Source organism: Ptychodera flava, unplaced genomic scaffold, assembly GCF_041260155.1.
Source record: "Ptychodera flava strain L36383 unplaced genomic scaffold, AS_Pfla_20210202 Scaffold_34__1_contigs__length_2629520_pilon, whole genome shotgun sequence".
NCBI classification, from domain to species: Eukaryota; Metazoa; Hemichordata; class Enteropneusta; family Ptychoderidae; genus Ptychodera; species Ptychodera flava.
The window spans coordinates 559,031-580,538 of NW_027248356.1; the positions used below are offsets into that span (position 1 = coordinate 559,031).

At 34.6% G+C, this 21,508-nt stretch overlaps 1 protein-coding gene and 1 long non-coding RNA gene across 2 annotated transcripts in view; both read left to right on the forward strand.

Annotated features, from left to right (window-relative positions):
* The window catches only part of LOC139127637 (receptor-interacting serine/threonine-protein kinase 4-like), a 110,012-nt gene extending 102,342 nt beyond the window's left edge, over nucleotides 1-7,670 (forward strand). The window contains exons 6-7 of the mRNA XM_070693551.1: nucleotides 4,911-5,012; nucleotides 7,560-7,670. Of these exons, the coding sequence (XP_070549652.1) occupies nucleotides 4,911-5,012; nucleotides 7,560-7,670 (213 nt within the window). The remainder of the gene's footprint in view (nucleotides 1-4,910; nucleotides 5,013-7,559) is intronic.
* Nucleotides 7,671-13,198: 5,528 nt separating this feature from the next.
* On the forward strand, nucleotides 13,199-21,243 carry LOC139127689 (uncharacterized). The gene is made up of 2 exons (XR_011551083.1): nucleotides 13,199-13,567; nucleotides 17,604-21,243. It is a non-coding gene; the product is annotated as an uncharacterized lncRNA (long non-coding RNA).
* The last annotated feature ends 265 nt before the right edge of the window (nucleotides 21,244-21,508 follow it).

Here is a 21,508-nt window from a genome sequence, read left to right on the forward strand (position 1 = left end):
AATATAACGATCTCATGCATGGCGACTTATAGAACAGCCCGCGAAGGAATTCTTTTAGTGAAAAAAATACAGCCTTCAATTGTCCATAGTTTCATCCAAGTGTTCAGCTGCGTCAAGTGGTAGCCCTGCGTACAATGGTGTGTGTTCCCGGCGCTATACGGCCTCCCATCCGTGTAACGCCAGGAACATACAGCGTTGTACGCAGGGCCGGCTACGTCTAGTGGCAGTATACGAATTGAATCAAGTCATTGGTACGTACCGCACTTTAGATGGGTTCAAACTTAAACTGAGTTCGATGTTAAGTGATAAGAGGGGAAATACACCATTATAAATATTTAGGATTTTGATCTCGTTTGAAAATAAATATTGCATGTATCAGATATTGTAGAGTACAATAACAAATTGTCTTCTGGAGAGTCAAAACATTTTGATGTTAGGGTTGCCAAGCAAAGTTTTTGTTTTTAGATGATATATGTATGGGGTCACATGGATAAGTAACCTGGCCCTGTGATTAGTCAATTTGGTGATGCATCTTCAAGGTCTGCAGTTTGGGTATTTCTACAAGAGATACCTTGAACTTAGTCAGTATTGTTATTCCAGTAATTTTGTATTGCTTTTCATGACTGAGGATCTGAATTAAAAAAGACACTAAAAAGACACTACTAAATCATATTGCAGTATCTTTATTATATTTCACAACACCATGAACATGTATAACAATATAAGTATTATAATTTTCAAATAAATACTCTTGCAGTAAATAAATGTTTCTCTGTCTTGTTTTTGTAGTACTTTATAGTGCTGCATGGATAGTCCTGTTGAGTAACTAACTATGAGTGATATTCTGCTGACATGTGTCTTTTATATTAACCTTATAACAACAAATACTTTCATTGCACTGTGCAAAAAATATGACGATAAAAAAATAAGAACAAAACCGAAAGAAAACCCTCAAACTAGGTTTTTGGAGGAAATGGTTTTCCCTAAAACAAGAGCAAAATCAAAACAACCTGAAAATCAGCCTATAAGCTTGACTAGACAAACGTTATAATGCACATGAAGCAAATTTTATTTAGGCAAATTTTATCATCCTGGTGTCGTACATCTGACTAAAATTCCCCTTCAATTGGTTTCCTTCCATTAGTCCAGATCCTCCCAACCGCTTCATGGCGAGACTCCTTTGGCGTCGTTGGCGTGTAGCAAAAGACTGAGGGGAAGGGAAATTAAATACAGTTTTAGAAACCTATGTCAGTTATGGAAGCCTAGCCCCCGAGGGTCATTGCGGAAGCTTTAGGTTTTGACGATCACCTGAGACGTACCTCTGCAGACTAGAGTGCAGTCGTCCATCGGAGCATCAATGTACGTTCACCGTGGCGATGGCGGAAGAAGTTTCTACCTCCATGCAGCATCATATTTATTATAAGCCATACACAGCCCCATGGCAATATATTCGAAATGATCAACATTAACAGGCAGGGAGGGACAAACAGTCGACGGTACAATGGCGAAGTTTAACACCAAAAGAAATACAACTGCCATGCATGCAAACATGAAATACAAGTCCGGGCAGCGGGCTCTGCGTCGCAGGGTACCGGCGTTTTGTGGCCCCAACGCCGGTAAAACACACAGCCCTGCCACGCAGGCCTTGCATCGTGCTCCCAGGAAAGTTAAAAATTAAGCGCTGGTTCCACAAATTTATCATGGGATCACTGTAAAGAGGTTTATTAACCGTTGATTCCTGATCAATTGTAACTGTGGACCTGATTCGGCAAGTTTACCGTATACAGCAGAAGCTTCCGAAGGAGTACACACGGTGTAGACAGTCAGGCAGAAAACTTAGCGCGATCCGCGCGATCGGAGCTAGCTCTGACCTCTGACATTTAGGTACGATCAACTTCCTGCTCTACGCACGCGCAGCAAAGGGTCAACGGGTCAAAACGTTACTGCGAGTGCGCATAATACATCTCTAATTAAGACTGAACACGAACTGGTGAAGGCCTCAGGAGACATTTCTTCTTTTAAAAACAGGTCTTATTCATCTCTTCAAAGATGAGTAGTGCTGATCTAATAGATAAGCACTACTCTCTTAGCAAATGGTCACCATCACACTGTTTCAGAAAACACTGCTATATATTGCATGAATCCTCTAGCATATCAAAATGGAAAATGTTGTTTTATATCCACTGCCAATATTATCAATTATAAAACCTTGATGATAGTACTTGCAATCGGAAACAAAACAGTGAAAACTAAGGTTCACAAAGTTCATAGAAAAGAAAATTTTGTTCCAATTAGTTTGGGCATGTACCGGTAGGGGCAGAATATCTACAAAATGTGTGGATATATTTCTTCATTAATTATCAGTTCAAAGACTGCTGGTACCTAACCACTTCTTTTTGAAATTTGTTTTTTTCACTTTCATCTTGATAAAGCTTCTCACCAAAGCTTCTTGACCATGTCATTATAAGTCGTCTAAACCGGGATTGTTTTGCATTGTGCTGATAGCATAGTATACATATACAAATCATCGCACAACAACCATCAAGGATTTAAGTCTAACTTTGATTGACACAAATTCAACTTGTAAAACTAAAATAGGAGGACAAAGGTATATTTTTTGTTTAAAAGGAGGAATTTTCAATAATATCTAAAAATTACTTCACTACCCTTTTAAGTGGCAGATGTGATATTTTTGGTGTCTTAATGAGCAACTGCAGTCATTCAGGGTGGTAGTGTTTTCTTTCAATTACGTACACACGACTTGCCTAGAAGTAAGTCATTCAAGTATTTGGATTAAGGCCATCGTCTGGGCTAATGTCGGTCAAAATGCTCAAAAAATCTAATTTTATTTTTTTCCTTCATTGTCACCCTCGACATGTATACTTTCAAATAAGCTATATCATTCTTCAAAAAATATTAACTAAAATCGAGAAAAATCGCGTTTTTTTCCCACTGACCCCTGGTCAAATTTATTTAGTCTAATTATATATTCAAAACAGGTAAATCGCTTGTTTTGGTTGCCTAAAAACTTTGTTGAGTTATGGCATCATGTATGAAGTAGTGACCATTTGCTTGCTTATTGAAGCAGCTTTTTCAGAGGTAAAAATATGGCGTTGTGGAAATTGTGAGTTTGAGACTAATTGCAGTCTAAAAAAGCCAGATCAATGAGTAATCGGGAAGAAATTTGCAACAAATAATTCTGTTTTGTATTTTGTGTGGATATTACTGTAAGGCATATGAAGATTTTCATTCAGGTATAGCAATTAAACCAGAAAACAAACCATATTAGACGTTATGGTGTCTATATACATAACAAGTAAAGACTCTCACATGAATTCCATTATCATGCTGATTATAAAATCAATGTTTTTTTGATAATTAACAGTTCATTTTTCACTTAGAAAGCAATTACAACCAGGCTTTTGTAAATAGAATTCTAACTGACAATTTAAACTTGTCCAATACCCTATTTTGAGGTCGTAAACTTTGCATGAAGTATGAGTATCACCTTTATGTTGTAAACATTTCAATCCAATACTCCTAACAATTGTGTTTTGTACTGCATTCGTTTCTTGTGGCAGTAATAACTCTTGAAAGAATGGTTGGAATGCAATGAAAATCAGCCAACATACGTGAAATTAAATACTTTACAAAATAAACTTCAAAAAACAAGGTCATCCAATCATGTCATAGTAGAAACTTGACGGAAAGTTGTGAAATTTATAAATTTTTCAATCTTACCGAGATGACTATGATTTAATTTATATAGACATCTTATACAGTCATAGATTTAGGTTCATATTGTAATACATATACATCTGAATGCTACAGAAAAAAATCGGTTGTTGTATGACTTTTCGTTCAATAGATATCTTTGCCACAAATTTCCTCATATTTTTAACCCTGAAATTGTCGCCATGGCAACCGAATATCCGGTTTCCCCCCTGCACTGTATTTTACCATCTACTGCAACAAAAAGATGACAAACTCTGAAAACAAGGTACTACACGGTTAGTGTTTAAAAATAGCCCCTACAATAGCCTTAAGGATATTAACTAATGACATAATGCTTGTAACTAAGTCATTCAAGTAAGAATTGAAAGATATGGACACAATGTTTGAAATCAAATGGAAATATATGCAAGTGTTTTTTTTATGTTTATGTAACTTTCTAGCTTCCTTGGTAATTTGTGAGATGGTTCAATCACCAGGGGTCAATTGTAAATCAAAATTTGTACTTGTTAAAGGAAGAAGTACAGCATGTATTTCTCAAAAATGTAATTAACAATTTATACAGTTGAATTAGACTGCATTGTGTATGCAAACAATTTATAGCTTTTCTGTTACAAGTTAAAAACCATCAACATATTAAATTTTAATCATATGTCGGAATATGAGTCATATATAATTTGAAAATCAAATCAGAAAAGGTCTATGAGGATCACATCTTCTATCCCAGTTTTTACTATTCCAGTGTAAGATATTCATCGCTGATGCACTTTCAAAGTACATTGCTTGAGTAAAATGATCTCGACTCTGGAAAAACATGATGCCACAAAACTTTTAAAAAAGACAGAGCTTGTATTTTAAACAATAGACATGCATGTAGGAGTCACAATTAAACTTAGCATTTTTTATGTATTGGTAATGTCTAATGTTTAAGATCCAAGCTCTGCCATTTTTAAGTTCGGTGGCATTTTGTTTTGCCATCACCATAAAATAATTTATTACCAATGCCACACACTGTTAAAAATGCATTTTCTCCTATGTCTGTAAAAAGTTGAGTTCAATGTATTAGGTTGCAATGCATCCTGTCATGTATGATCAGAATAAAGAATTTCTGGAATAGTTACTTTTACAGGGATTAAATATGATTAAATCTCATCAATGATTTTTCATTTCACTTGTAGGATAATTCAATGCCAGTGCATCTTGCTTCTGGGAAAGGACACCTTGATATTGTGAAGTATTTTTTTGAAACTCTTGGTATTGACAAAGAAGTCAAAGGACAGGTATGCAATTATTCATTGATGTAATTAATTTTTACATAATGAAAAAAAATTACTTTGCTGAATTAAATCTATTTTATATGTGACAAAGTTGAACATTTCAACACTTTTCATTTTCAAAACCATCTTATAACGTTTTCAAGAACTGGATTATATCTGCTTTTCTGTACCTGAAATGGTAACTCCCTAGATCTTGTCAAGAACGTTTGCCTCTTTAATTTTGTGATATGTAGATGAGAAAAGGAGCTTATCCGATGGGTGAAAATTGAATGTCTGTCTGTCTGTATGTAATGTGTGTATGTGTCTGTGTCTATAGGTGGGTGGATGGATGGATGGATGTCCATCCACTGCAGCTCAATGTATTCGTTTTGGCAGTGGAAACCTCTGGTCTTCAAGGTAGTTAATGGATTGCTGTCAATATGGCCTTGGCTCTAATGAGGATCTCACTCAGTAGAACAACACAGTGTTATAAAGCCATTAATAGCCTCCCATCATTGTTATAAAAGCACTTCATTCATGATGCATTTGAAATGTGAACGAACGTTTTAAACTATACAAAACATTTGATTTTCTATTTTATAGATTCTTATATAAGTGCAATATAAATTAGTTTGAGGTGGTAGGAAGTGTGACCAAAATGATTTGTAACGATTATGGTACATGTATATAGGGCAACTGTGGTGAAAAATAGAACATGCAGTTTATTAAGACATTTTCTTCATTTGAATTAGAAGATGTGAATGTGACATTTCATTCTCACCATTGAACATAATGTTTGTGAAAAACTAAGTTTTCACCGGTTGTCTGTAGAAATCACGCATGGTGACCCCTTTCTTTAATAGTTGATTATACATGTACTTGTAGGAGACAGCAAGAATTTTTGTCTGATATATTGCATAATAATATTAACAAACTTATCAACAGTTGCAGTTTCTGCCGCATTACAAAATGCCTACTTTAAAATATTGTCTTTCTATAGAAAATTTAGTAGCATTCATGTAATGTTAGATTTGTATCAAAATAATGTCATGAAATGCGATAAAATGATTTAGTTTTTGTTCCATTATAACTAACATATAGAACTATTGGATAATTTAATTCATTTTTCATTGATTTACTGATCTGAAAAATTTGTACAAATTAATAGGAAACCAAAATAATTTTCAGGCACCCCTTTACACTCAGAACAAAACTTTGAAGTCCCACTACAACTCTCAGAATTTTCAAGTCACCCCATCCCAATTCCTCCATCAGCCCCTCCCCACCTTATGGTACATTTACCGGTATATAGCTCCCATCGGCTGTGTCTCTCGGGATTATCTGTTTTTACAAATCATATCAGTTGTTGTCTCATTTTACTGCAAAAGTTACCAATTGTGTACCTTTGGTAATTTTGTATGAAGAGTCAATACTACGTCATAGATTGGGTTTATTTTGATAAAATGAACAGGTGAATGAGCTAATGATAAAAAAATACTGAAAAATTTATCCCCTCCATCCCCCACCTCACCAGTATTTGTGAATGCAGTCTTAGTATCAAACTTTTTGTTTTGCAAACAAAAAATGAAGTGTATTCTAGGCTATTAGCTGGTTTTTTTTCTGTGAGCAAAAATTGCAATACACACTATATATCTTATAATATTTTACAGTTTCGATTGATAAATTCCACTTTAGAAATGTTATCCAAAATCATATGTTTTCGGATTAGTATTTACTCTGCCTTATCAGTTATCGACACATATCAGTTTCAGTGCGACATTTGCATTATTGCTCTCTACACAAATTTACTTGATTGATAAATTTCTCATTAAAATTCCCTCAATATTGATACACTGATCTTACGCACTCATGTTTTTGTGTTCTAATTTATGACAAAACTTCTGATACATGTAGTTCAAATTTGCCAAAGCTTGCTCCCAGTTTCAGGAAATTTCAGACTTATATACAAAAGGGTCATAGTCACATTAATTGACAGTGATCAGTTCAGGATGATAGTGATCTTAAACGCATTGAAATGTCAAAGGATTTTTTTCACTCCCTGCAAGACCTGATAAATTACATTATTAAATGTACTACATATGATCTATGTATAGTCAATGTTTTTAATATTGGGAATGCAAGTTTAATGATGATTAAAAAAATGAAATGAAAGATAAGATACAGCATTCAAGGTGTTGACAGAAACATAACCTTGTTTGTTCAAGCTTGACAAAATCAACGAAAAGAGCTGACAATAATATCTAAACATGATGGCTGCAGGATGTCATAGCAAAATGACCAAGGCACCTATTTTTTTCTTGAAAGCAAACAAAAAAATCTCTCATGTAATAAATATACAGTATTTATGTATACAGTACATTTAGATCATAGCGCATTGTGATCTATGCAGACATCTACTGCATCAAGACCATTATAATTTGTTGACATATTGAAGTATTCAATATATTACCTCCCTACATCTTGTTTGCAAACACTGACATACAAACATTTATTTTTAAATATACCTCACGCATTTAACAAGTGTGTATCTGTTTAACTGTTTAATTATAGGACAATGCAACACCCCTGAATTATGCTGCTGAGGGTGATCGCTGTGAAGTGGTGAAATATCTACTCGGTATCGGTGCTGACATTGAAGCTGTTACATCAGTAAGTGTTTGACAAGATATCCATCGGATATTGAGTTTGACACCTATGATATTCCAAGGTCTATTATTAACATTTATGCTGATTGAAGATGTTGTGTCAAATTGCAATGTAACAATCACAGGTAAAACCAAACCCATGAATTGTGTTAAATCGTATAGCCTTGTCATATCCATTAAGTATAATGGAAATTGTCCACCGATGCAACAGTATTGCAGTTTGGTAATGTGAATAGCGTAACAATCACAGGGAAATCAATGACAAAGTGATGCCGCATCATGGCAGAAATGTGTGATGCCATCTATGTCAGAATCACAGCGAATCAAATAAGTCTTTTACATGCTCCGTTTCTAGTTGATAAAAAAATTAATAAATAGTTATTCATTTATTATAATATTGGATGTATGAGATGTAGTGTGGGTCAGAGACATAGAGTCAATTACGAATTCTAGCAGTAATTAAAAGCCTAATGAAAACATTATTCCATAACCATAACCAGCCCCAATGTCCAATCAAATACGTGACCTGTAGTTGACATGTCAGCACAAAGTTTGATCACATATTTTGAATGGCTACAGATAGAGCTGTACTCGAAATCTAGTCTTATTTAGAAAGAAAAAATGATATATGCAGATTTATCCAATGAGCTTCCTATATTAAGTATGTTGAATATTCTAGAGTGTGCATTTTGTAAACAAACCCTGGGGACTGATATAGCCATCGTGGATCATCAGTAGGGCAGACACTGACATCAAAGTTTACGTTACATTGGTATTGGCTAATTTACTGTTAATGATTTATAGATTGTCCAATTCAGTCAATTTTAAGAAAAGAATTGAAAAAAATACAAATCCTTTTATTCCTTGGTTTATTTCAAATGAGAAAAATTATTGCCTTCTGTGTGTTTGGCACAAATACTTTTTCAAAACTTCTGTCATTGAGCTGATGGCTGCTAAGTCTGATAAAATTTTTACAATGCAAATTAGCCGACGTTTGTCCTAAAATGACATGAACAATTTGACTGTTTCATGATAATATTAAATAATACTTTTATACCATTTCTAATATCCGATTGAAAACTAGCCGTATTTTTTACCCTGGGTTGGTAACACTGCTGGTGGACAGAATTGTCCCCGAGTTATCGTTCGCCCAGTAAAAGCGATGAAATTCGTTTCTTCGCTTCGATAAAGTTTGTATGTGCAATGTATGATAGTGAGCATGCGTGCGTGAGTGCTTCACGAACTCTACAACGTGTTGAGCGGTCTCAGTCAGAAAAATGTAACAACTTAGCCGCTATTGAACCACTCTTTATTGGGAGTTGAGATTTAGCCGAGCGGTTCTCTCTGTGGCCTCTCAGCTAGGCGACTGATGCCCTATGTTGTGGGTTCGAATCCGATTGAAAACTAGCCGTATATCCTATTGCATTTGGTTCCTGGAGGAGGAGAATGAAATATTTGTCACATGACTTTGTTAACACTCGAAATTGATGACTTAACTTTGCCTAAGATGCCCTCCAGTTATGAATTAATATAATCAAGTATGGTAGATGTGTGTAATGGGAGTTGTCATGTACCCTGGCATGCATGAATTTGTAGATGAAAGCTGAGGGTTGAACAGAAATTGCAGCCTGAACTGTATCACATACATCTATAACTCACCATTTAAAAACACTCAATTTTAGTGAGTCCTTTGCTTTTAGGACTGCCTTCAAGGAATTTTACATCAATGCCTAAATACTCTCAAAACCAACATTGCTTGATTCTTTCCAAGTTTGATTCATTAGGTTTGGGTAAGATTATTATGATGGTAAAATATTTCTGAGTGTTACTTCAAATTGTTTTGTCTGCTTTGGGTAAGGCAAGGTGTTTGGTCAAAAACAAACAAATCAGCATAACACTGCCACATCATATTTACATTATAAAACATAGGGCCATAATCCCTGGAGCTACTATAGGCATGGATACAAAATAAGTATTTCCTGACTGTATGGAAATTATCTCACTAAGGTCATCCTAGGGACCTGTAAACCAGATATTAAAGCAGTCTGACCAGCGGTTTTGAAAAAACAAGCGACTCAACAGTTGACTGAGTTCTGCTGTGTTATGTACAGAATAACCTTATGTGACACATGTATTGATGAAGAAGGTGGATATCTTTGATAGCTCATTTCAGGATGGCCTGACCAAAAATGTAAAAAAAAAATTCTGTAAAAATACAGATTTGCATATTTTATCACAATTTTAACAAATCTAAGTTGGGTTATCCCTAGGGACCTGTATACCAAATAACAAAGCTGTCTGAACAGTGGTTATGAAGAAGAAGATTTTTTACCAAAAACGCCTTTTTTGGTGCTAATTTGCATACTTTCAACAATATCAAAAATTAATAAAAAGAGTTTCTCAAAATCATATATTTTATCCACACAACAAATATCAAATCAGTAAGTACTGCAGTTCTCAAGATATTTGAGTGGACGGACGCCTCACAAACGGACATACATACATACATACATACATACATACATACATACATACATACATACATACATACATACATGACAGTGCACGCCGGACAGATACCCATCCCAATAGCTTCTATAGACTATATTAGTCTATAGTAGCTAATAAACGAGAGTTAATTACATTCTAATTAAAGTAAACAAGACTTGCTTAAATCAAGATTTTCATCATAAAAAACAGCATATCTGTCAGGTTATAAAGAATCTTAAGCTGGTTATCTTTTTATCAGTATTTTCATCCTATTAACCAAGCACATTTTAACTTTCAAATTAACATTGTAAGTAAGTTCTGTTGAATAAGTTGAGACTGTATGTACTCAGAGAAAGCACACTGAAGAGACAAATGTTTGAAACTTAAGAAGTTCAAGGTCATCAAAAGCATCATGTAACACTTTCATTGCACTGTTTACACAGATTGCATAATTGCTATAAATAGCACATGAGGAATCCTACAGCCCAGCTTTACCATAAAAACCCTATCACTTTGACCACTCTTTTAATTGACCACTCTATTTTTTTCCTCAAAAAGTAATTTTATTTTATCATTACCAAGTCAACCATAAATGGAAATTAGAACTTTCTCTTTCTCTATTTAATTTGTCCACCCTATCATGACAAACTATTTTAAGCAATTTCTTTTAGATAACATACAGGGCACAATAAATGACGGTTCAGAATATGTCAAAGTTAGGATTCAGAAAAGTTGCCTTTACATGTTTTAATCCTCCAAGATGGTAAGCATTTCACTATGAACTGTCAAAACAAACTGAACTTTCTGATAATTCTACACTAAAATATTTTGGCTTTGATGATTTCCTAATAATTCAGTTATTTAAAATCATATTAATTATTTTTTCTGGGTGAATTGATAGGGTTTATACAGTACAAGAATTACATACAATGTAAGTCAAATTTTGATTAAAAATGACAAAAAATTCCTTAAAAATACAGATTTGCATATTTAATCACAATTTGAACAAATCTAAGTTGGTTGCCCTAGGGACCTGTATACCAAATAACAAAGCTGTTTGACCAGCGCTTATGAAGAAGAAGATTGTTTACCAAAAGGCCTTTTTTGGCATTAATTTGAGTATTTTCAACAATATCAAAAAATTAAAAAAGTAGTTCTCAAAATCATATTTTTCATCTACACAACAAATATCAAATCAGCAAGTACTGCGGTTCTCAAGATATTTGAGTGGATAGACGCCTCACAAACGGACATACATACATACATACATACATACATACATACATACATACATACATACATACATACATACATACATACATACATACAGACTGACGCCGGACGCCAGACGGATACCAATCCCAATAGCTTCTAAAGAGTATAGTCTATAGTAGCTAAAAACGATATTACAAGAACACCAGCTAAAGAGCAGGTGATGAACTAAGAGATAGGTTGATCATTTACAGAATCTGATGTAATATTGTAAGCATATCAACTTTTGAATCCATACATTCATTAATTTGCAAGTTTTGTGATATTTTGGAATGCTCTGTCAGTCTGTCTGTATATGATACAATATATGATACAATAGCTCTTTTAAACCATTAGATAAATGTTCTGTCAGTCACTGTGCATTGAAAATGTGAATTGTTCTGTCCTTTGTGCTATGCAAAGAGCAACTTAATTTTTCTTTGACACTCTCAAATGTTGAAAATGAAGAATTACTCATTTTAGGTCTCATCATGGTATCAAGAAAAGTCATGTTATAATTTTCAATCTTTGAAAAGTATACAGAACATAACAAATCATGTACACTACTGTTTTCAAGAGAATAATAGGTTAATAGATTTCGATTGGTATTCTCTTTGTAAGTTGCAGCCAATATATGGTAATATTATTTAAGCACACTTTAGTAAAGTTAAAGCCAATCACATGATCTTTATATGTAAAGTATATTTTGTACACAATTTTGTTATGACAGTACATGTTCTCCAATACGAATGAGTGACATTGCATGAATCGTAAGACTATAGTCTCTACTTACCTACATTTTTGTTGGTTTTTCTGTTGTTTCAACTGTTGTCTAGACCATAGTGTATTTCTGTCTATGTAACTATGTATTACAAAATATTATCAAAGGTGTGGGTTTTCAAAATTATGCCATCTCTGGTTTCTTGCCAAGAAAAAATGGTTCTTATCTCGACCGAGTTGATTGTAAGTGTTCTATTCAAGCCAGGCTCTTTTGTATCGAGTTCAAAGTAAATTTGGTTTCCGTGAAGTTTATTTTATACACTGCTCTATACATAACCCATTTAAAGAGAAAGCATTTTAACGACGTAATTTGTTAATTTTTCATATTTTACGATGTTGTGTTCGGAATCTTCATGAATATAATATATTTATATAGTAGTAACTGCCCTGATATGGTAGCTTGTACGGAATTTATTCTTTTCCTATGTACAAGTGTACTCCTCACATCTGGGTAGCATTGAAAAGCAATAAACATTGGTAAGATTTCTGGTTGATGCTGATGCAAACAAAGAATGATGTATGTGAAAGTTGATAAGTGATTTACATACATTAGCATAAATTATCACTTCTTTATCACGCAACTTTCAACTGCTTGACAAGCTAAAAGGTGAACCACACCAATATTTTAATCTTGAGTTGACAAATTATTTAAAAATTTAATGAATATTTGCAAAAAAGTGATTTTTGAGGAAAATACGCTGTGTTGGGCGCAGCGACCCCCTTAAAAATTGGACATGTGCAAAAATACATGTTTCATTAAATGTATTCTGTATTAATGCAAAGGTTTATGTAAGGAAGCTTTTCTTTTCAATATCTCAAGTCAGTGATAATTCCATTGGAATAAATGTATGTTACTGATAGTATGCTCTTCTGTTATCAGAATAAATGGAATGAATAAATAAAAAAACAATGTCCTTGGATTCTTTACTGTCAGTCTTCTCAACAAATATCAGCACATTACATTAATCGCATTATGAAATTTTCAATTAAGAGGAGAATGTACTTTCTATTAAATTTAAATGACCATCATATGCAGGTAATATGTACATCTTGTGAATACTCAAACATAGTGATAGCATTTGCAGTGTGGATGCTGCAGAACACTTAGGGATGTGGAAAAACACCCTTTTGAAATATTTATGATTGTAAATTATATATAATATGTTGTTGTTAAAAGTGAAAATCGTCAACACATCATGATGTTATATTAACATTGTTATAACTTTTATCTCCTTGTTACTCAGCTTGTTTGTCCATAGTAAATTTCTATTTCCATTTCTTTCACAGGATGGAAAGACAGCACTTAGATGGGCTCTTGATAATGGTCACACTGAGGTGGCAAAGCTGTTGACAGATGCAAGTACAACAGTAAAGTAAACGAAATCCAAGTAGGTGAGCATCCATCCATACATACATAGGAATGTTTATTTTACTTTAATTTGAGGTGCAGAAAAACAGTTGCTAGAATCCTAATACTTCAACTCAATTTAAGTGACCTAGCTGTTAACCATTAATAATATCAGATTGACAAATGCTCTATTTTTATGTGTCCAATAACATAACTCTTGTAAAATTTTTGGAAGATGTTTGCACAAATGGATATTAAAATTGCTAGCCAATTCCATTGACTTGCATGAAGAAATGAATTTAAATGTCATCAAAATAAATGATTTTCTTGAAAGTATGATTAAATATTGTAATATCATGGGCTATTTTGACAAATATCAAATAGTGGTGTCACTTTGATATATCTTATAGTAAAACTTTAAAATTCTGCTAACACAAAAGAATAAGGAAAAATGCCCACTCAGTAGTATTTCTTTAAAAATAGTAATTATGTCATCCTTGCTTGTCAATCAACATATCTATTACTCCATATATTTTAAAATAATTTCTACGAAAAAAATTGTATATGAACCAAATACTTTCAAATAATGACAGTGTTCCCGTACTAATTCTTGAAGGCTGAATGAGCTAGCTGTATGAGGTTTAATGATGAGGTACAGTGAAACCTGTCAATTGCGGACACCATTGGGAATGACTCTACTGTCCGTTGTTTGGAGGTGTCCGTAATTGTGAAACTCATTAATATTCATGAATGGACACACGTCTGTTTTCTTGCAGTTTCATGTTTACAAACACGGACACTCGTAATGCATGTACGACCAAACCTACCGCACACAGCACACAAAATACGAAGAACAAATAAAGTTACGTTTTACTTGAAAAGTACATGTACGTGTACTGTAATTTATTTTACCAATAAAGACAGATAACACTCACGAAGATATACAGTACAATAAAAATGAAACATGTTTTCATTGAAAGGAAAGTTCATCGTATTGTTGACGTACTACGAAACAGTGTTCAAGGAAAAAAAAAACTCATATTGAAATTGCACAGATTTTTCGGATTCTCTTGACATGCTTTACACATTTAAAGATGAGTGTTCAAGTTGTTTGAAAGTTTGTTGACTACGGGGCGCTGAAAAACTTGTGGAGTGTTTGTTGTTTAGCTGCATGATGACGGTTGGCGATTGCTTTCTGTAGTTCTCCCTCGATGGTAACAAGACTGTCGATGATATGTGGATGCTTGTCCAACGCGAATTGCTTGATGTTGCCGATCAACCTCAGAGCATCCGACGATGATTTCACTGGCTGCGGATCTTCATTTTCTTTGTCTCCTTGCTGATCGTCGTCGCAGTCACTACCATCGTTTTCACCTCGTCGGTCACGGAGAAATTCCTCTTCCCAACCGTCGCCTACACCAGCATTGGTCGGGACTTCACTGTCGACATTGACAAAGTCCGAAGAACGTAGAAGTTGAGTGATACCAAGGCACGGCCAGTTGCTGTAACAAGACGGTCTAGCTCTGTGTCTTCATTCACTTCATCGGCTTCATTTGCAGCGTTGGTAGGAAACCCAGCTTTCCTGAAGCAGCTCGTAATAGTCTCTGCAGTCACTTCATTCCATGAACGACCAATCCAGTGACAGGCGTCAAGGACGTTGACGGTTCTTGCGATTTCATTTGCAGACAGCGATTCATCTTCTGCTTTTGACAAAACCAGCGCGAAGAAGTCTCTTTCGGTAGGTTTTCTTCATGGCTGCAATGATACCCTGGTCGAGCGGTTGAAGTTTTGACGTTGTTTTCGGAGGGAAAAAAATCAGCTTCGTGTTTGTGAGACGGACGGCATTTGGAGGAGGGTTGGAGCGTTGTCGATAAACATCAGGACTTTGCGCTTCTGTTGCCGCATCTTCCTATCGAAATCTCGAAGCCAGTCGGTGAAAAGTTCTGTGGTCATCCATGCCTTTTTATTGTTTCGCCACAAAACTGGGAGAGAGTTCAGATTAACGTTGTTGAAGCACCTTGGTTTTGCTGCTTTCCCGATGACAATTGCTTTCAGTTTCTCAGTGCCGTTCATATTCGTACAAAGGACGGCTGTAATGCGATCTTTCGATTTCTTCCCACCCTTGCAATCTTCACCCTTCGCTGCATACGATTGTCAGGAAGGCGCGGTAAAAAATTAAAAATGTCCCTGGGTGAATAACCTTCGATGAGATGGGGAAGTCGCGCTGTCCATGAGTCTACTGTTTCTTGGGGCACATCGGCACTTTCACCGCTCACTTTGTGAAATGATAGGTTGTTTCGCTTACTGAAGCTATCGAGCCAACCATTTGAAGCTTTGAACTCAGGCTTGTTCAGTTGCTCTGCATAGATGAGTGCTTGTTCTTGTATCATCGGGCCTGATAGCGGGATTGACTGAGTTCTTTTCTTTTTGAACCACTCCCATACTAGCGCGTTCAACTCTTCGTATTCTGTGCGGACACATAGTCTCTTTCGGCTGCCTTCTCGGTTGCATTCGTATTCTTGCAAAATCGTCTCTCTGTTTTGCAGAATAGTGCTGGCTGAGTTTTACCGATACTGAACTCAATAGCAATTTGTCGACAGCTGAGTTTTCTGGAGTATGCAGCTCGGATAGCTTCAACTTTACGGTCGAGGGTGAGTTCGATACGCTTACGCTTGATAGACATGTTGATGCTCGATGATTGCGATCTAGAATGTCGCCAACTTGCACTTTTGGTCGGATTTTATACGTTATTTCTCCAAATATCAAAGAGTCGCCGACATTAAAAACAATCACTTACAAGGTTGAACCTTCTTTGTCCATGCGGTCGAATTTATTATGGGTTTCAAAAGAACTTTGAATATATTAGCGCTATGAGACAATAAAAAAGGGACGACCAATGGAATCATTTGAATTTGAGTCAATCACGGCTCTGTCGGTTTATGCACAGTGAAGCCGGTCGTGTCACTCAACTTGATTGACGTTTAAAAAGAAAATTTGTATCATGTTTATCATACAAAAAGACCCAAGTGCAAGTGTGGCGTAGCAAAGTCTGAGTAGCGGGAAAAAACTCCATGGAAACTGCATAAATTATGATAACGACTATCCGATTTCTGCTTACCGTACGTACCGTATCTGTTAGCATGGCCGGCTGTAGATAGGCGCAAAAACAGACACTGCACTGATCGGTACCGAGCTTAGTCGACGACACCGATCGCGATGTGGACGCTATCAAAACCAGCATTTAGTATCTGATACATAACATTCAATGACGATGTAAATGAAAGAAATAAGTGAAATTTAATTCATTTATGTGTTTTATTATGATATATCCACAGTTGCGAGTGTAGTGATACGTACGGGCGCCGCGTACTATGCCAATTATTCTATGCATAGTACGCGGCAGCCGGTACGTATCACTACACTCGCAACTGTGGATATCTCCGAGTGTGGTTAGTGGCGAACCATGTCACCATACGCGATGTAGAAACGTGGACTATGCAACTTTGTGCAAATCTGTCAGTCATCGTCCATGCTTTTCCAAGGTGTAATTTACACCATGAGGTTCGACATCAGTTCAATCACCTTCGCTGTGCCTTGTCGGCAGTCAAAACAATACGAAGGTGTCATCCGCCAGCGTGTCCGTTTGCGTTTAAAACAGGCAGGACATTGTTTGTCCGTAATGGCTGTGACAAACTGGACAAACTAATCCTTGATCTTCCGATATACAGAAATACGAGACAAGTGTCCGCAACAAAGTGATAAGTATCTGTCCGTAATTGTCAGGTTCATAATAATAGGAAACACACGCTTTGTATCAAAGAGCTGTCCGCTGTCAATAATTCAAAGGTGTCCGCTTTTGTCAGGTTGCCGACCTATTGTAATAACAGCCGTTCGGGAATAAACACAGTGTCCGTAAATGAGAGGTGTCCGCATTTGTCAGGTGTCCGTAAGGACAGGTTTCACTGTATATCTTCTAACTATTATATGCAATAATAGTAGAAATGAAAATATTCTTAAATGTACAGTCATTACTATAATGGTTCAATAGCTTTATATATATTATTTATTTTACTTTTACAGAAATATCCTGGACCTAATGCAATTGATCTCATCAGTAAACAGACTTGATCTCTGCCTACCTCACTAGGCTAGTGGAGGAATTCAATCACATCAAAGAACAGTGTAATGTAAGATACAATGACATGCATGATACAACTTCAAGAAGTTTAAAACGTCCATAAAAGTTTAATACTCTTCAGTAATGGGAATAATTCAATATTTGTTTGTCCGTCATGCAAATACATTGCATTATGAGGCGATCACAAATTAATTGATGACATTTTACGTGCAATTGGTTTGGTTGTAAATGATTTTGCAGAAGCATGAGAAATCACCATTTGTTAGTTGGTAGAAACACTATTTTCACCCTACTTAATTGATTTCAAAGTGCACTCACTTCAACATATTGAAAAATTCATATATGTTTTGAAGATGATATCATGTTAGCTGTCATTCATTTATAATGATGCAAGCATGTTACATTGAAGTCTTGAGAATAGATTGACAAAATGATTTTTGTGCGGCAGAAGGAGAAGTTTTTTCTGTAAATATGAGACTTATGACAGTACTCTGTTTTCGATCAGTATATCAAAGTAGTTAACAAACCTTGAAAAAATTGATACTAGGATATATGGATGATGATCAGTAGCAGTGTTGTCATTTTAGCATTTCTATTTCAATCTTGCGACATACAGAGGCACGTACTATATAATGGAGAAAACCATATAAACTAATTTTGATGATAATCCAGTATAGTAATATTATTAAGCCTTCGTGAGGGTATCAATCTCAGGAATATAGTAACTAACCTTGTGAAAAAATAAAAGATATTAATGAGGATGTATGCATAGAGATGCTTTTAATTCTCTTATGTAGCATTTTAGCATTTCATTTCAGTCTTCCTCTATGTTTGGATGTTATTCAGTAGACCATATCCAAACTAGTCTCAATGGTAATCAAGTACAGTGTTATTATCATTAGTAAAAGTATAAAATCAAGCTATTCATGTTAAGTATTATTTATATGTGGGTCTGTTATATTTCCAATTTGAAATGCAATTTCATCTGTATGGCAGATTAATTGTAAGATGAATGACAAATACAGAGAACACTGCATACATGATTTACTTAATCTCATATTACAGTCACATTATTGCCATTATATATTGACAAGACTCAATATTTAGAAATACACAAGTTTTTATGTTAGTTTCAATGTATATATACAATATTAATGTAACCCTAGTGAGGGCAATAATATCAGAGTTTTTAAGAGTATCTTCAGCTTAATATTCATTTGTTTGTCTTTTACATCTTTACCATTTGAGTTTTTTGTCAACATATGAGTGATTCCCCTCTTTCTCTCTTCATTTTCTTTGAGTGTTGTTTCTTTATGCTACATTCGTAATAGCATTGAAGGCAGCTATATCTGTGCAATTGTTGTCAAACACAATTCCTTTATATGTAGAGGAAATTAGCTCCATGAAAGTGATATCTGGTGTAAGTAGCCACAAATAAGCCAAGTAATTTTTTGTGTGTAGAATATACTGTACTTATTGGATGCAGTATATAATATTGACTTAGTCAAAGATGTGCCATATTGTAAAATGTAGATGTATTTTAATTGCTGACGAATTGATTTCTCACTCAATGTTTGAATTTATTGTAGTAAATCATTATGATAAGACATTTTCAGAATCACAATCATATCAGAAATTGTTGTGCTTCTGAATATATCCGTTTTGATACTTTAATTCTTGAATTAAGGAAAAATCTTACAGAAAACAACAAACGTCAAATGCTCATGACTTAAATTGTAATCTCTTTTTCCTGGATAGCATTGAAGTATGTTTTACAGTTGAGTTAGTATAGCATAGAATGTCTAGATTTGCAGTGTACTCAGAATGGATTACTTTTCATGAACATTAGAAGTTCATTTAGCAGAGTAGAATATGTTTTCATTATCCTTTATAGTGTGCTGTTTAGAATAACTAAATTGAACACATTGTCCATAGGAGTTCAAATTATGTATGAATGTTGATACTAAAAATATTGTCACAGTATTTTATATTTGTTAGTTATCAAATCACAAAACTGAATACTAAACTGGTGAAATTTCAACATTTCATGTATGACAGGTGTTTGATTTATAATACGTATTGGTGTACTTGTGTATTACAGTAGCCACGTTGATGGATTATTTGAAATAAGACATGTGAATGCTATATATTCACCAAAATACACCATGTTATCTACTACTACTACTACTACTACTTTGAGAAATGAAAATGCTTTGTAACCCAACAGTTTCTGTTAACTTACTTTGAAGAAAGGCTTTCAAGAAGTCAACAACTGAAACTTAATAACATGTATTATTGCTTTGCTATATATTCTTAAATGTTTGGTGACTTTGTAGATGTAGGTTTCAGTAACATTTTTGACATTTCATTTCTTGATGATTTAAATTATTTTCAAATGGATTTATCTTGTTCTTCAATTACTCATTGTTCAACTACTTGATCAGAAACCTGTTATTTGATCCATATAGTATGTGAGTGTATTTGGTTGATACAATAGTCACTGTTGTGTCTTTTCAATACTTAATTGACGCATTTAAATTTATGTCATAACCAGATTTGGTTGATTTTATAGTTTGTAGCATACTGCAGAGGATATTATGCCTCTACTTACTTGTGAAAGAAATATTTTAATAACATGAAGAACAAGTGATATTTGGTATTTGAAAATTCGTACCGTAATTTCATCTTTGTAACATGGTTAGATTACATTGAAATGATTAATCTGTTTTCAAATCTATCACTATCAAAGCAAATACCATTACACAAGTGTCATGCAAAGATGAAATATGTAAAATCTATAAGAATGCATCCCTTGGATGTTTAAAACATTTTTATGATGCATTACTATGAATAGAGTTTATAGGTGACATATTACACCATAGGTAGACCTGTAATTGTAGAAGACTTTATAGAAGTGTTTACAGTTTGTGTTAAAGATTACTTTACAATAAGTGAAATATCCCATGATTCAGTCTGATTTGTGTATTCTAACATCAAATCTTGAAGTGTGGCAAACGTTTCACGACAAAGAATTGAATAGTGACTGAGATATTTTTAAACACAGTGAATTGACTACTGATGAGCATAGCAAGTACATAGAACTGTTTGAATAATATCTTTACTAGTCATATGAAGAATTTTTCAGTAAAGTAGGAAATAAGGTTTAACCCCTCTTGTCAAAGAAAATGATTTGGTATGGAGTCGATGAAAGAGTCTACATGCCAAGCAGATAAAATTTCATGAACACTTCAGTTACTGATAACTTTGATAAGCACATTTGTAGCAGACATGTTGATTGGATTATCGTACAATTTCCATTCACTGTTTTTGCTTTTCAACCATGTAATTTCCAGTTTTTATTGAAATTAAACGTTATGACTATGCAGAAATATGTTTGTAACTGTTTGTAACTGTAACTGTATCAAATCAGAGAGAATAATTGGAAATATCACTTTGCTGAGTGATGCTTCTTGTTTCAAACCAACTACAGTGTTTTTTACAAGATCGTATGTAAGGGATTTTTATGGTGTATTTTTGACAGATTATATTCAATAAAGCTGTTTATTGGTGAAGGGATAAAAATCCTGTTGGATATTTTCAATTCACTCTTGTACACATGCATTTCGTGACAGGCTGTGCCATGCCTTGCTGAATGGGACAGCGTAGAATCCTTATCAGAAATGCTGTCATTAAGATGCCATAGACCTGTAACACTTCATATTTACTCAAATGTTCATTGTTTAAACTTCAAAGCAATACTTGTTTTAATCCAAGAATAAAGACAGGGTTGCAATGAAAATCTGTTGATAAGAGAAATACCTGGTGCTGATTAGTCCCCGCGGACGAA